The sequence below is a fragment of the Phyllostomus discolor genome, chromosome 2 (genome assembly GCF_004126475.2).
Source record: "Phyllostomus discolor isolate MPI-MPIP mPhyDis1 chromosome 2, mPhyDis1.pri.v3, whole genome shotgun sequence".
NCBI classification, from domain to species: Eukaryota; Metazoa; Chordata; class Mammalia; order Chiroptera; family Phyllostomidae; genus Phyllostomus; species Phyllostomus discolor.
In genome coordinates this window covers 104,912,443-104,927,942 of record NC_040904.2, presented here as the reverse complement: position 1 = coordinate 104,927,942, position 15,500 = coordinate 104,912,443, and the positions used below count along the sequence as shown (strand labels likewise).

At 37.8% G+C, this 15,500-nt stretch overlaps 1 protein-coding gene across 2 annotated transcripts in view; it reads left to right on the top strand.

The window, feature by feature from the left end:
* Positions 1-15,500, top strand: part of LMLN (leishmanolysin like peptidase) — a 79,376-nt gene that overhangs the window by 48,984 nt on the left and 14,892 nt on the right. The window contains exons 12-13 of one of the 2 annotated variants that reach the window (XM_028504913.2): positions 10,624-10,734; positions 14,150-14,282. In XM_028504913.2, coding sequence (XP_028360714.1) covers positions 10,624-10,734; positions 14,150-14,282 — 244 coding nt within the window. The remainder of the gene's footprint in view (positions 1-10,623; positions 10,735-14,149; positions 14,283-15,500) is intronic. The other variant, XM_028504914.2, reaches the window with a different exon arrangement.

The following is a 15,500-nucleotide window of genomic DNA, read 5'->3' as shown; positions in this document are numbered from 1 at the left end:
TGCTGGACTGTGAAGCAAAGGGTCACTGGTTCAATTCCCAGCCAGGACACATGCCTGGGTTGCGGGCCAAGTCCCCAGTAGGGGGCATGCAAGAGGAAACCACACATTGATGTTTCTCTCTCTCTCATTCTCCCTCCCTTCCCCTCTCTAAAAATAAATAAAATCTTAAAAAAAAAAGAAAGAATCCCATGACATATTTCACACAACTAAAACAAATATTTCAAAAATTTAAATGGACCCACAAAAGGCCCTGCATAGCAACAACAAGCTAGAGAAAAAAAAGAAAAAGGTTGGAGGAATCACGCTACCTAATATGAAACTACACTGTAAGACCATAGTAATCAAAACAGCATGGTACTGGCATAAAAACAGACACCTAGATCAGTGGAACAGAATAAACCCACACCTTTATAGTCAACTAATATTTGACAGAGGAAGCAAATACATATAGTGGGCTAAAGAGAGTTTATTCAATCAATGGTGTTGGGAAAACTGGGCAGATACATGCAGGAAAATGAAACTGAACCACCTTGTTATACCACACAAAAGAATAAATTCAAAATGGATCAAAGACTTAAATGTTAGACCTGAAACCATAAGAATAATAGAAGAAAACACAGGCAGCAAAGCCTTGGACATTGCTCATAGTGATTTTTTATGGGATATATTTCCACAGGAAAGGGAAACAAAAGAAAAAATAAATGGGACTACATCAATCTAAAAATGTTTGCACAGCAAAGGAAATCATCAACAAAAATAGAAAAACAACCCATAGAATGGGAGAACATATTCATTGAAACATCTGATAAGGGGTTAATATCCAAAATTTATAAAGAACTTATAAAACTCAACACCAAAATAACAACCCAATTTAAAAATGAGCAAAGGACCTGAATAGACACTTTTCCAAAGAGGACATACAGATGGCCAGTAGACATATGAAAAGATGCTCAATGTCACTAATCATCAAAGAAATACAAAGTGAAATCACAGTGAGATACCATCTCACACCTGTCAGAATGGCTGTCATCAATAAATCAACAAACAACAAGTGCTGATGAGGATGTAGAGAAAGGGGAATGCTTTTGACTGCTGGTGGGAATGCAGATTGGTGCAGCCATTGTGGAGAGCAGTATGGAGATACCTCAAAAAATTAAAAATGGGTCTGCCTTTTGACCCAGGGATCCCAATTGTGGGAACATATCTGAAGGAACCCAAAACACTAATTTGAAAGAACATAAGCACCCCAATGTTAATTTAGCAATGTTATTTACAACTGTCAAGATATGTAAGCAGCCCAAGTATCCATCAATAGATGAGTGGATAAAACAACTATGGGACATTTATACAATGGAATTCTACTTGGCCATACAAAAGAAGAAAATTTTACCCTTTGCAACAGTGTGGATGGACCTGAAGAACATTATGCTAAGTGAAATTAGCCAGTCAGAGAATGACAGATACCACATGATTTCACTCATCTGTGGAATCTAACGAACTATCTGAACTAAGAAGCAGTAGAGACAGACTCATAGATGGAAAGCAGATAGGAGAGGTTAGGCAGTGGAGGGATTAAACAAAAAGGAAAAAGAACTCATGGACATGGACAACAGTGTGCTGATTGCTGGGTGGGAGGGGTTATAAGGGCATTAAATGGTAATTGAAAATATACAATAAAGATCAAAGTTAAAAAGTAAAAGTTCATCAAATGAGAAGGGTGAAGAGACAACTCATAGGATACAAGAAAATATTTGGAAATCATCCATCTGATAAGGCTCTAGTATCCAAAATATATGAAGGACTCTTATGACTCAACAATAAAAAGACAAGCTGATTTAAAAATTAGTGAAGGATCTGAATACCTGTTTCTCCCAAAAAGATATACATATGGCCAATGAGTGCATAAAATGTTTCTCAGCATCATTAGTCCTCATGGAAAAGCAAATTAAGGCCCTGGCTGGCTTAGCTCAGTGGATTGAGCACGGGCTGGGAACCAAAGTGTCCCAGGTTCGATTCCCAGCCAGGGTACATCCCTGGGTTGCAGGCCAGAACCCCCAGCAACCGCACATTGATGTTTCTCTCCCTCTCTCTCCCTCTCTCTCCCTCTCTCTCCCTCTCTCTCCCTCTCTCTCTCTCTCTCTCTCTCTCTCTCTCCCTCTCCCTCTCTCCCTCTCTCCCTCTCTCCCTCCCTTCCCTCTCTAAAAATAAATAAATAAAATCTTTAAAAAAAGAAAAGAAAAAGAAATCAAAACGTTAAAAAAGAAAAAAAAAAGAAAAGCAAATTAAAATGACAGATCTTATTCGTACTTCACACCCACTGGGATGGCTCTAATGAAAGAGATAGACAATACCAAATGTTGATGAGGATGTGGGAAAATTAGAACCCTCATACGTTGCTGATGGAAATGTAAAATGGTACAGCCACTTTGGAAAACAGTTTGGCAGTTCCTAAAATGTTAAAGATGTACCATATGATCCACTAATTCTACTCCAAGGTATAATAATATCTGAGAGAACTGAAACCATGTTCACACAAAAATGTGTATGTGAAGGTTAACAGCAGCATTACTCATACAAGTAAAGAGTAGAAACTACCCAAAAGGCCATCAACTGATTAATAGATAAAGAAATGTGGTATATCTTTGTGATGGAATATTATTCAGCCATAAAAAGGAATGGGGTCAAGAGAATGAGAAAACAAGCTACAAAGTAGGAAAAAATACTTTCAGAGACCTTTTCTAGTAAAGGACTATTCAAAATAAACAAAGACCTCTTAAAACTAAACAATTAAGAAAACAAACAACACAACTATAAATGGACAAAAGATCTGAACAGAAAGACCTCATCAAAAAAGTATGCAAATATAAATGAGCTTATGAAAAGTTGCTCCACATATGTCATCAGGGGAATGCAAATTGAAATAAGAGACCACTGTACACCTATTAGAATGACCAAAACCATAATAGTGGCAACACCAAATGCTGCCAAGGATGTGGGACACCAGGTACTTTTTCATTGATTGCCTCTGGGAATTCAAAATGGTGCAGCCATTTGGAAGACAGTCTGGCAGTTAGAAAACTAAACAGACTCTTAGCATAACAACCAAGCAAATGATTCTCTTTGGTACTTAATCAGATGAATTCAAAGCTTATGTGTATACACACACACACACACACACGCACACACACACACTGTACATGGGTGTTTATAGTTGCTTTATTCATAATTGCCAAAACTTGGAAGCAACCAAGTTGTCCTTCAGTATGTGAATGGATAGACTGCAGTACATCCAATCTATGGAATATTATTCAGAGACAAAAAGAAACGCACTGTCAGCTATGAAAAGATATGGAAAAACCTTAAATGCATGTTACTAAGTAAAAGAAGCCAATCCTAAAAAGACTCTGTTTCCAAGTATATGACATTCTGGAAAAGGCAAAAGTATGGAGACAATAAAAAGATCAGAGGTTTAGGGTTTAGGTGGGGCATGGGGAGGAATAGGAAGAACACAGGATTTTAAGGGCGATGAAATTATTCTATATGATACTGTAATTGTGGATACATTTGCCCAAACCCATAGAATTTATACTGAGAGTGAACCCTAATGTTAACTATGGACTTTGGGTGATAAGGATGTATCAATGTAGGTTCATTGGTTGTAACAAATGTAGCACTCTGTTGCAGTATGCTGGTAGAGGAATAGGGTATGTATGTTGGCGGAGCAGAGGATATATGAGAACCCTGTACTTTCCTCTCAGTTTTGCTATGAACCTAAAATTGTTCTAGAAAATAAAATTGATTTAAAAAAGATGGAAGTACTATTAAATGCTTCAACATGTATCAACCTTTAGATCATTATGCTAAATGAAAGAAGCAGACATAAAATACCGCTTTCCATTCTATGATATATGTAGAATGGGCAAATTCATAGAGACAGGTAGTAGATTAGTGATTGCCAGTGGGAGTGACTGCTGATGAGTACATGGTTTTTTGGGGGGATGATGAAAATGTACTAAGGATAGATAGTGGTAATGGTTGCACAACCTTGTGAATATACTAAAAACATTGAGTTGTACACATTATAAGGGTGAAGTTTCGGATATGTGATTATATCTCAGTTTTTTTAAAGGCCCACAGACATTGAAGCCAGAACCTTAGATTCAGATTCTAGCTCTGCCCTTACACTATCTTTGCCTCAGTTCTTTCACCTGTAAAACAGGGACGAAAGTGATATACCTCACTGAGTTTTATGTTGATTCAATGAGTTAATATATATAAAACCCTTAGTACAGTGCTTGGTACATTGTAAGTACCAACTAAGTATTAGCTATTATATAGGGTGGGGCAAAAGTAGGTGTAGTATAAGTGGAGGCAGGCTGACTCCCTCACCCAGGTGTCTGGGTAACTAAGGGAAGCAGTTTCCCATAGCCTTGGAGGGGCCTGATAAGTATTGTTCTCATAGCTTTGAGACTGGGTCTGATAAAGTGTTCCCATAACATGAAGTGCACTGGCATTCACAGAATTATGTTATGTTATGTAATGTTCTGGCAGTTTTTGTCTTTGTTCCCTGCTAGTACTTAGATAGGTAGGGACTGCCTGCTGGGGTTGATGATGATGAGAGACACACAGGGGACAGGTGCCACAATGGGTGCCATGCTGGGGATCAAGGGCTATGACAGGAGACATGCAGGTAGACACGCAGCTTGCAGTGTGTATGGCTCGTCCACCATGAATAAAGACATGTCAGACATCCCAACAGCTCCATGAATATTTTTCCATCTGCATGAATACCATGAACCTACCTAGCTTGAAGGGTGGCAACACAGTAGGTTAATAATTGTGAGTACCCAAAACAGAGTTTATTTTTGTATCATTATCTAATTGTATTATTTTCCATACAAACAACTGTAAACCTACTTTTGCTGCACCCTGTGCATAAAACTGAACTGAAGGTTCATGAAACAATGTTTACCCTTACTACATACAATGCAGTCCTCTTTTTTGGTACTATTTTGATTTTAAAGAAAGAGAGAAATGTTGATTAAAATCCACCTAAATTGATTTCACAACCCACTAGTGCCACTAAGAAACCTTATTTTTAATGTCCTCTCCACCCTGCTTCCTCAGCTAATGTATGCTCATCCCATTGAAGATAGTTTTAAGTTGCTTTAAAAAAAAAAAAACTTTCTTAATTCCCAGACTAGTTTAGATTTCCCACTCAGTCAGTGAAAGAACTCTGATCTTTGAAAGGAGAGGAAGTTTGGAGGATCCTACATCATATATTTCTTCTTTTGTTTGATTTTGTGGGAAGATGGCTGGAGTGGAGGGTATGACTCTTGTCATAGCACTTGAGCCTGTGTTTTTATTCAGTATCTTGTTAATGCTAAAGGAATAAGGTTTAATATAAACAGGTAAGAAACTTTTATATAATTTTATAACCTTGTTATTAAAAATAAAGAAGAGACATCCAATTTACAACTAAACTACAGAACAACCATCATTCAGAATTACCTGAAATCTAGCGGAATGGAAGTCCTACAACTAGGGATTTAAAGAAGAAGCCACATGGAGACTGGTAGGAGGGGTGAAGACATGGAACAGACTGGTCCCACACCCACACATGGCAGTTTAAAATTGGGAGGGATATCTCAACTGCGGAGGTTCCCAGTGAGGAGCGTGGGTTCCAGGCCCCACACCAGGCCTCCCAGCCCAGGGTTTCAGTGTTAGGAAGAGAAGTCCCCATAACTTCTGGCTGTAAAAACCAGTGGAAATTGTGACCAAGTGAGATTGAAGGCATCTGGAGTACCAGACAGTTTCTCTTAAAGGGCCCAAGCACTGACTTACTCAGACTCACTCCCTCTGAGCTCCAGCACTTGGGCAGTAGCATGAAAGGAGCAAGGGACACAGGGAGAAACTGAATTGTCTGACATCAGGATAAGAGGGAGAGGGTCAGGGGGAAGGGCAGCAGCTTTCTGCCAGACAAAAGTGCTGGCAGAGGCCTTTGTTTTCTCTTTTTTTTCTTTTAATATATTTTACTGATTATGCCATTACAGTTGTCCCATTCTTTCTCTCCCCTTTATTCCCCTCCACCTCGCACCCCACCTCCCACCAGCATTCCACTACCTAAGTTCATGTCTGTGGGCCATACATATAAGTTCTTTGGCTTCTTCATTTCTCATACTATTCTTAAACTCCCCCTGTCTATTTTGTACATACCATTTATGCTTCTTATTCCCTGTACCTTTCCCCACTCTCCCCCCTCCCCTTCCCTGCTGATAACCCTCCATGTGATCTCCATTTCTGTGTTGTTTGCTTAGTTTGTTTTTGTTTTTAGGTTCAATTGATGATAGTTGTGAGTTTGTTGTCCTATTACTATTAAGAATTTTGATCTTTCTTTTCTTAGATAAGTCCCTTTAACATTTCATATAATAATGGCTTGGTGATGATGAACTCCTTTAACTTGACCTTATCTGGGAAGCATTTTATCTGCCCTTCCATTCTAAATCATAGAATTGCTGGATAGAGTAATCTTGGATGTAGGTCCTTGCCTTTCATGACTTGGAATACTTCTTTCCATCCCCTTCTTGCCTGCAAGACTTCTTTTGAGAAATCAGCTGATAGTCTAAAGGGAACTCCTTTGTAGGTAACTCCTTTCCTCATGCTGCTTTTAAGATTCTGATCTTATCTTTAATCTTGGACAATGTAATTCTGATGTGCCTTGGTGTGTGCTTCCTTGGGTCCAACTTCTTTGGGACTTTCTGAGCTTCCTGGATTTCTTGGCAGTCTATTTCCTTTGCCAGATTAGGGAAATTCTCCTTCATTATTTCTTTCAAGTAAGCTTTCAATTTCTTGGTCTCTCTCTTCTCCTTCTGGCATCCCTCTGATTCAGATGTTGGAATGTTTAAAGTTGTCGCAGAGGTTCCTAAGCTTTTCCTCTTTTTTTTTTTTTTAATCTTGTTTCTTCATTCTGTTCTAGTTAAATGTTTATGTCTTCCTTGAGTCCTGGTTTCCTTCTCTTCACTGTTGGTTCCCTGTACATTTTCCTTTATTTCACTTAGCATAGCCTTCATTTTTTCATCTAATTTACGACCATATTCAACCAATTCTCTGAGCATCCTGATTGCCAGTGTTTTAAACTCTGCATCTGATAGGTTGGTTATTTCTTCATCACTTAGTTCTATTTTTGGAGCTTTGATCTTTTCTTTCCTTTGGGTCATATTTTTTTGTCTCAGTGTGCCTGTTACGTAGCAAGGGGCAGAGCCTTAGGTATTCGCCAGGGAAGGGCAACCCACTTTGCTATGTTGTGGTACTGTATGTGGGGGAGTGGTTCAAGAAGGAACAATGGTGCTTGCTCAGCTCTCGGTGGGCTTTCACTCACTTCTCCCACTACCCACAAACAAATTGGGTAGGGTTTCTGATTCCCAGCAGGAGGGTGGGTGTGTGTACATTCTGGGACCCTGTGGGTCTCTCCAATGAACTCTCCTGTGAGGCTAGGAGTTTCACCTGCCACCGCAACCCACACAGGTTTTTTCAGTGAGAGGTTTTGAGGCTCTATTTCCCCGTGCTGGAACTCTGAGTTTCACAGTCTGTCTCACTCCCCAGTTGTTCTTTCCAGTTTATCTGCATGTAAATGTGGGACCGCCTCGTTCACCAGCTGCCGCCTTGCCCACCCTTCCCTACCAACCACCTGCCTCCTGAGCGTCCTCTCCACCTCAGCTGCCCATCTCCACCCCTCCTACCAGTCTGGGTGAATATTTCTTTAACTTCTTGTTGTCAGACTTCCATACAATTTGATTTTCTGGAATTTCTGGTTATTTTTTTTTAATTTGTTGTTGTCTTTCTTTTGGTTGTGAGAGGAGGCAGAGTGTATCTATGTATGCCTCCATCTTGGCCAGAAGTCATCCCTTTGTTTTCTGAGACCCCTCCCACACAGAGCCAGCAGATAGGTGCCATATCTGAGTCTTCATCAAACTTGCTGACATTGTTTGACCTGCCCTAGTGATTCCCTGAGACACAACCCCACCCAACTTGCAGGCCCACCCAAGTCATTTCCAGTGGCTTTTCCATACAAATGGCCTCTCTTGCCTCATGCTTTGGACCTTCCTAAAATCTCTCCAACAAGCAGCATCTGGCCTCTGTATTCCCCAAACCTCTTGCTAACTAGCCCCAGTCTCAGCAGTCATGGCAGCTGGCCTTGGTTCACAGATTGGCCTCTTCTGAGCACCTCCAAACCCAGCATAAGTATCAGCTATCTGCAGATTGCTCTGTAGCTCTTGCCAGGTGGCTCCAGGCAGGGCATATGGTGGCTGACCTCACACCTGATGGGAGGCCCTAGAGTCATTGCACCTGGTAGACAGCTTCACAGCACACCAGCTTACAACCCTACCATCTTTATGGGCAACATACTCAAAGGGAAAACTCAATGAGTGCCAAAGCCCCACTGAGGCAATTCCTGCTTTGTAGAGTCAACTCCTGTACAGCAGCTCCACTGCTACAGTTGCAGTGGGTCCTCACAGCTGATTGGCCTGGGGATGCACCTGGAGTGCCCAGCTCAGATAACTGGGGAGTTTGCATTACTGGACCTAAGGACACCTACTTCTCAAGGTCACTCTACCAGGTGTCACAAGGCCACACATCTACCAAGGCCACAAGCCCAGGAGACATAGCAACTGTACCTAATACATTGAAACAAATATCAGGAAACAGCCAAAATGGAGAGACAAATGAAAGAACAGGAGAAATCTCCAGGAAAGAAAGAGAATGAAATGGAGGCAAGCAAACTACTAGTGGTTGTAAGGATGTTGAAGTTTAAACAGAATTTAAACAGTGGTTGTAAGGATGTTGAAGTAACTTAGTGAGAACTTAAGGAAGTTAGTGAGAAATTCATCAGCGTGAAAAAGTACATAGAAACCGTAAAACAGAACCAGCCAGAAATGAAGGATACACTAACAAAAAAGAATAATGTATAGGAAATCAACAGTAAAGTAAATAAAGCTGAAAATCAAATCAGTGATTTGGAATATAAGGAAGCAAAAACCACCCAATCAGAACAGGAAAATAAAGAATCTAAAAAATGAAGATAAACGTAAGGAGCCTGTGGAACAACTTCAAGCATACCAACATTTGCATCATGGGGATGCTGGAAGGAGAAGAGAGAGAGCAAGAAATTGAAACCTTTTTGAAAAAATAATCACAGAAACCTTCCCTAACCTGGTGAATGAAATAGACATACAAGCCCAGGAAGTACAGAGAGTGTCAACCAAGATGAAAGCAAGGAGGCACACACCAAGACCACATAATCACAATGTCAAAGTTAAAGACAAAGAGGGAATTTTAAAGGCAGCGAGAGAAAAGCAGTTAGTTATGTACCAGGGAACTCCCATAAGACCGTCAGCTAATTTCTCAACAAACTTTACTGGCCAGCTAGGAGTGGCAAAAAATATTCAAAGTGATGAAAAGCAAGAACCTACAACCAAGATTTCTCTACTCAGCAAAACTATCATTTAGAATGGAATATGAAGACATATAAAGAGCTTCCCAGAAAAGAAAAAGCTAGAGGAGGCATCCCAACCAAACCAGTATTACATGAAATGTTAAAGGGTCTTTTTTAAAAAGGAAAAAAGATTTAAAAATGTGAACATTAAAATGGCAAAAAATACATGTCTACCAACAATTAAATCGAAAAAAACAAACAAGCAGAACAGAAACAGAATGATAGATACAGAGGACATTTTGAAGGTTGCCAGACAGGAGGGATGTTGAGGGAATGTGTGAAAAAGGTGAAGGGATTAAGAAATTCAAATTGATTATTACAGAATAGTCTAGAGATGCAAAGTACAGCATAGGGAATATAGTCAATAATATTCTAATAACTATATGGTGTCAGATGGGTAAGATTTATCAGCAATGATCACCTAGTAAGTTATATAATGTCTAATTACTGGGGTATACACCCAAAACTAATATAATATTGTATGTCAACTATAATTGATAAAAAATTATTTAAAAAAGAAAAACTAATAAAAGTAAGCTTGTGATTAAATTTGCCAGGAAACTGAATCAATTAGTTTTATTTTTGAAATGAGAACATTTAAAAAGTGTTACATATTTTATTCATTTGTCTTATTATAACGGTGTATTGTTTAATCACAAGTAGGACCTGAATTGATAAAACAGCACAAATTCAAGGCCAGAGAAGCAAAGAGCTAGGACCAACTGAAATCAGATTAGGTAAAGGCTAGCCAACTAATAATTCCACTGTTTATTTCTCAGTTTACTCTCCTCTTTTTTTCTCTCATTCTATTCCTGTGTCTTTGTTCCTTATTCCCTTTGTCTCCCACCTTAACCAGTTTCTATTCTGTGACTTGTGTTATCTTTGGAAATTACAGTGGAAACATGTTTTTTCCAATGGTGAATACCCTCACCATAAGACTGAAGTTTCCCAGTCCCTGCTCCAGTGATCCTGTGCAGCAAGGGCTTTCTCAGTAATGCTTATCTGCGGCAATGGTCACTAAAGTCCTTTTTGAGATCCTGGTTTTCTCATTGTTGAGATCTGTCATTAGTATGCTGGAGCTCTTTTTAATTGACAATAATAAAAAGTGCTTGTTTGAATTATTTCCACAGCTGGTATAAAGCTAATTATAGCATGGCTGAGAAGTTAGACTGGGGACGAGGAATGGGCTGTGACTTTGTCAGGAAGAGCTGTAAATTCTGGATTGATCAGCAGAGAAAAGAGTAAGAATATATTTCCTTAGATTGTTTGATAACACAGTTAATTTCTGATTTTGTTCATTATCTGGAGCCTACAATGCCACTATTTTCAAAATATGGTCTGAACAGTTCATATTCTATGGTAGTTGGTGATAGAGTCTTGTTTTAAATCAAATACTTAAAGAATCTATAGTGTGAGAGCCAGAACTGTAAAATATTTTGATTTAGCTTATGATTCATAAATACATAAAACATTTCTGTTTAGCTTATAATTCATAAAAATTATATATTTTTTGAAATATAATTTTAAAAAACTAATATATTTGTTTTACTGATAAGTAAAAAGTTTGAGATAAGTGACTTGGCTAGGGTAATATAGCTGATGAAGGACAGAGCTGGGACTTGAACTTCTCTCTCCAAGTTTAGTACCTTGCCCATTAAATCACAGGTACTTCTTTTGTTGTAGAAAATGTAATTCTTATCATTTCTTACCTAGGTTAGGTCTCAAAGCACTTTATATTACTCAGAGTTTCTACGGAGAAGTCTGACATCTTAGTTATAACCCCGTGGTAAAAATAGTAGCTAATAAGCAGTAGCAGAAGGCATCTGCAGCTACTTTGGAGCTAGCTAGTTAACTCCAGCACTACAACTTGATCTGCTAGTATAATGTTTCCCAAATTTTGCTGCACATTAGAATCATCTAGAGAAATTTTATTTAATCTTCACCTGAGGATATGTTCGTTGATTTTAAAGAGAGAGGAAGCGGGGTAGGTAGAGAGAGAAACATCACTTGGTTGCCCTGACCAAGGATTGCACCCTCAACCCAGGTATGTACCCTGACTGGGAATGGAACCCATAACCTTTTGGTGTACGGGATGTGCGATGTTCAAGCCAACTGAGCCACCTGGCTAGGACTTATCTAGATAGATTTTTTAAGTCTCCATGTCCATGTTGCTACCTATACCAGTTAAATCATAATGCTTGGAGGTGGGAACCAGGCATTACTATTTTTTTAAGGAGATTGCCAGGTGATTTCAATGTACAGCAAAATTTGGGACCTACTGTTCCATACTGTTAAAGGAAGTGTGTAGTTAACTTTGCAGCTGCAAGAGCTTAGAAAGATTATTTTTTCTTTTAATAGTTGCAAGTCTCTTCGCCTTTGGGTTCAAATTATAGGATTACCTAAAGCCAAAATAGAAGGAAATTCCCTCTTCTCCATTTTTCAGAACTGAAACTGTTGGTCCCCGAATTCTCTCCTGTCCTTTGAACCATAAGCTAGAGATTAGCAAGCTTATTTTTATAAAGAGCCAGATATTTTATTTTAATAAATATTTTTAAAAATAATATAAATATTTAAGGCTTTGAGGATCATTCAGTTTGTGGTCACAACTCTCAGCATTGCTTTTGTATATCAAGAGTAGCCATGGAGAAAATGAATGGACATGGCCATGTTCCAGTAATACTTTATTTACAAATATAGGTTGTGGGAGAAACAAAGGAAAGAAAAACAGGTTGTGGGCAAGGATCGCAGACAAAAAGTTGAATTTTGTTAACCCCTGCCATAAAATTCAAATGTCCTACCTATAAAGTATTCATGTCCACAAGCACTTACAGGACAGAAGCCAACTTCTGGCACCACTGTCCACGTCTAGATATATCCCTAAGTCATCACAGAAATTTTAGCATGACCCTTCTTTGCCTAAGTTCAGCTGCAACACCCCTTCTTTTCTATTGTTGGGTGACTGGTGTGAAAATGGTACGGCTGAGCACAGTCAGAGCCATATTTATTTGAATTACTTGAATCTATGTACACGCAAAATAAGGTTCTAACTAAAATGATAAATTACCCACTCCTTTGCCTAGTTTCTTTGGCATTAATATCAGCTTGAGAGAAGCACTGTTGAGTATGGTGCCACTAGCCACAATTGACTATATAAATGTTTATTTAAATTAAAGTTAAATAAAATTTAAAATTCTGGTCTTCAGTTGCACTAGTCACATTTCAGGTGTTAGTAGCCACTATATGATTAGTGGCTACTGTGGACAGCACAGATACATTACAGAAAATTCTACTGGGCAGTACTGCTGTGGAATATAGCCTGTGAATCTTTCACAACTCTAACTTTGGGATTTTTTAAATCATTATTTTTTAATGTCCTTATTTTTTATTTATTTAGCCATAAGCCGTTTTTTAATTAAAGTAAATATTTATGTACTGCTTTATTTTAGAGAAAAAGGGAATTCATGTCATGGTATCGAGAAAGTGCCTTAGTAAGAACTACTGGTCACATTCATTAGAAACTTTACTATAGAAAGTTATAAAATTGCCTTATATGAAGATTTTATTAAAATGGTATACATGGTGAAATTATATTTATTGAGTAACTTATATGTGCTAGGCACTGAGGGCCTTGTAGTTGAAGCTCAGGAAAGTTAACACCAGACAAGCCCGTGTATGAAACTAAGCCTGTGTAATGACTTCAGTACCTTTGCTTTCCTTTTATTCTGTGCTACTTCAGGTTTACCAAAGATTGGTCAGTATTTTACACATGTTATCTCAAGAAGCTGTAATTCCCTAGAGACTTTTTTTGTTGTTGTTGTTATACCCTGATAAGTTAAATGAGGCAAGTATCAATCTCCCTTAAAATAAATCTAACCTGCACTTTTTTCCTTAATAAGAATATGAGAGAAAAGGAAAATTATCAGTGATCCTGTTACAACTTGGCAGACAAGTCTTAATGGGATTTATATTGTTTAGGAATACTGTAATTTCCTTTATAACATTACTATTATGACATTAATATATTTGTATTATAATATCAATAGCTGACTGATCAGTTACAGGTTTGTTTGAAGGCTATTTTGATAGGACAGTGCAACAGATTCTGATGCCTTTGGAGAATTACAATTAAGATATTCACATAACCTTCATTTTGTACAGAAAGACAAGATTGTATTATGAATGTGTTTAATTTAACAAATTATCAAACATGCTTTGAACTGGATTGTGACATAGAAAATATTTCACCCTTTGTAACTGCAGGACAAAGGGGACATATCCATTTGTTTCTGAGACTCCATTTGTTAATTATGAAGATTTGTATTTTATAGCAGAATCTGGATTTTCATTACTTGTCATCAAAAATGAAAATCATGTCTTTGAGTCTCCATTTTACTGACAAACATGGAGAAAGAGAAACAGGATTTTATTTAATAGCAGTGAAATAATGTTATAATGCATCTTGCGTTAATCTTTCATATCTACATTGTGTTCCTCTTACCCTTTGAAAAACAAGTTTATAACTTTGATTAAGCAGTTGGTTTTAAGTTATTAAAATGTATTGAAATTCTGATGGAAAAGAGAAGCTTATAATGGAAAAGAACAGACTTGTAATATTTTCTTTACAGTTTTACACTGCTGTGCTTACCTTTTATGCAGGAGGCAGATGCTGAGCCCATACTGTGACACCCTCAGAAGTAATCCATTGCAGTTAACTTGCAGACAGGACCAGAGAGCAGTTGCAGTATGTAATTTGCAGAAGTTTCCAAAACCTTTGCCTCAAGAGTACCAGGTAAGCACTTGTTTGAGGCACAATCTGGGGAATCAGCTTTTTAAAAATAATTTTCCATTTTGACTTAGAAGAGTAAATTCTCTTAAGTTTTTCAATTTATAAGGCCTTGTTTTCTGTAAATCAGACAAAACTGAGGAATTCCTCCATTTCTTTTAACCATTGTGCTAATTGATAGTAATTAATATCTGGCAATGCTTTATAGAAATAGTTAAGAGATACTTAGAATATTTATTTTGATCTAGATATTTTTATTTTTTGATTTAAATATTTTTAAACTGTATGTTTTTCTCTCTAATTGCTTCCAAAGTCTTCATCTTTAATTTCCTCTGATTTACACAGAAAACAAAGTTCTTTAGAGAAAATAACTGAGGTACTCTAAGCCAATTAATTAGAAGGCTTGGAAGTTATACTTTACAAAAGGTTTCACTCAAGAGATCTAAAAGGTGAAGGAAATGATCCCACATGTTCAGTCTTGTTTTTAAATTGTTGGCACTATCATAGATGTCCTTCTTTTTCCCTCCTCTGCCCTTGACTACCCAGCCCCTGTCCCCACTCCCCACCCCAGCTTTCACCACATTGTTTGCCTATGTCCATGGGCTATACATATATGCATATATGCTCTTTGGCTAATCTTTGGTGGATCTCACCACCACCCTCCCCTCTGACATTGTCAGTGTGTTCCATGTATCTAAGTTTTCGTTGCCATGGCTATCTCTAAAAAGCCTCAGCTCTGCCTGTCATTTTCAAAGGATACTTTAGTCAGAAATGATATCTGTGAAGCTGATTTAAAATGATTGCAGCTAAATTTTGAGCTTCCTACATATGTTTATGCCTTTTCTTTGAATGTTTTAGACACCATATGATGGCAACTATATTTCTAGACATAGTACTATAATTCAGTGAGTTGGTGCAAAATGTGAAGTCTTTGAGATTTATCTGGTACCTTGTTCCCTTGGTTTTAAAAGTATCATATGTGATGTCTTTCAATTTTCTCAGTTTTAGTTCTTCAAGTTTGTCAAAACAACATATAAATTAAGTCTCCTAAAATTCTAGTAAATTTTATTTAAAATCTTAATTGTACACTTGTTTTATGTTTTGCCAGCTCTTAAAAGCCTTCCAATTATCCTATAAAAACATTAGTCAAATTTGTCATCCAGTAAAAAACTTAGACTAGTTTACTTTGCTTATTTCTAAAACTACAATAAACATACCCCTGAG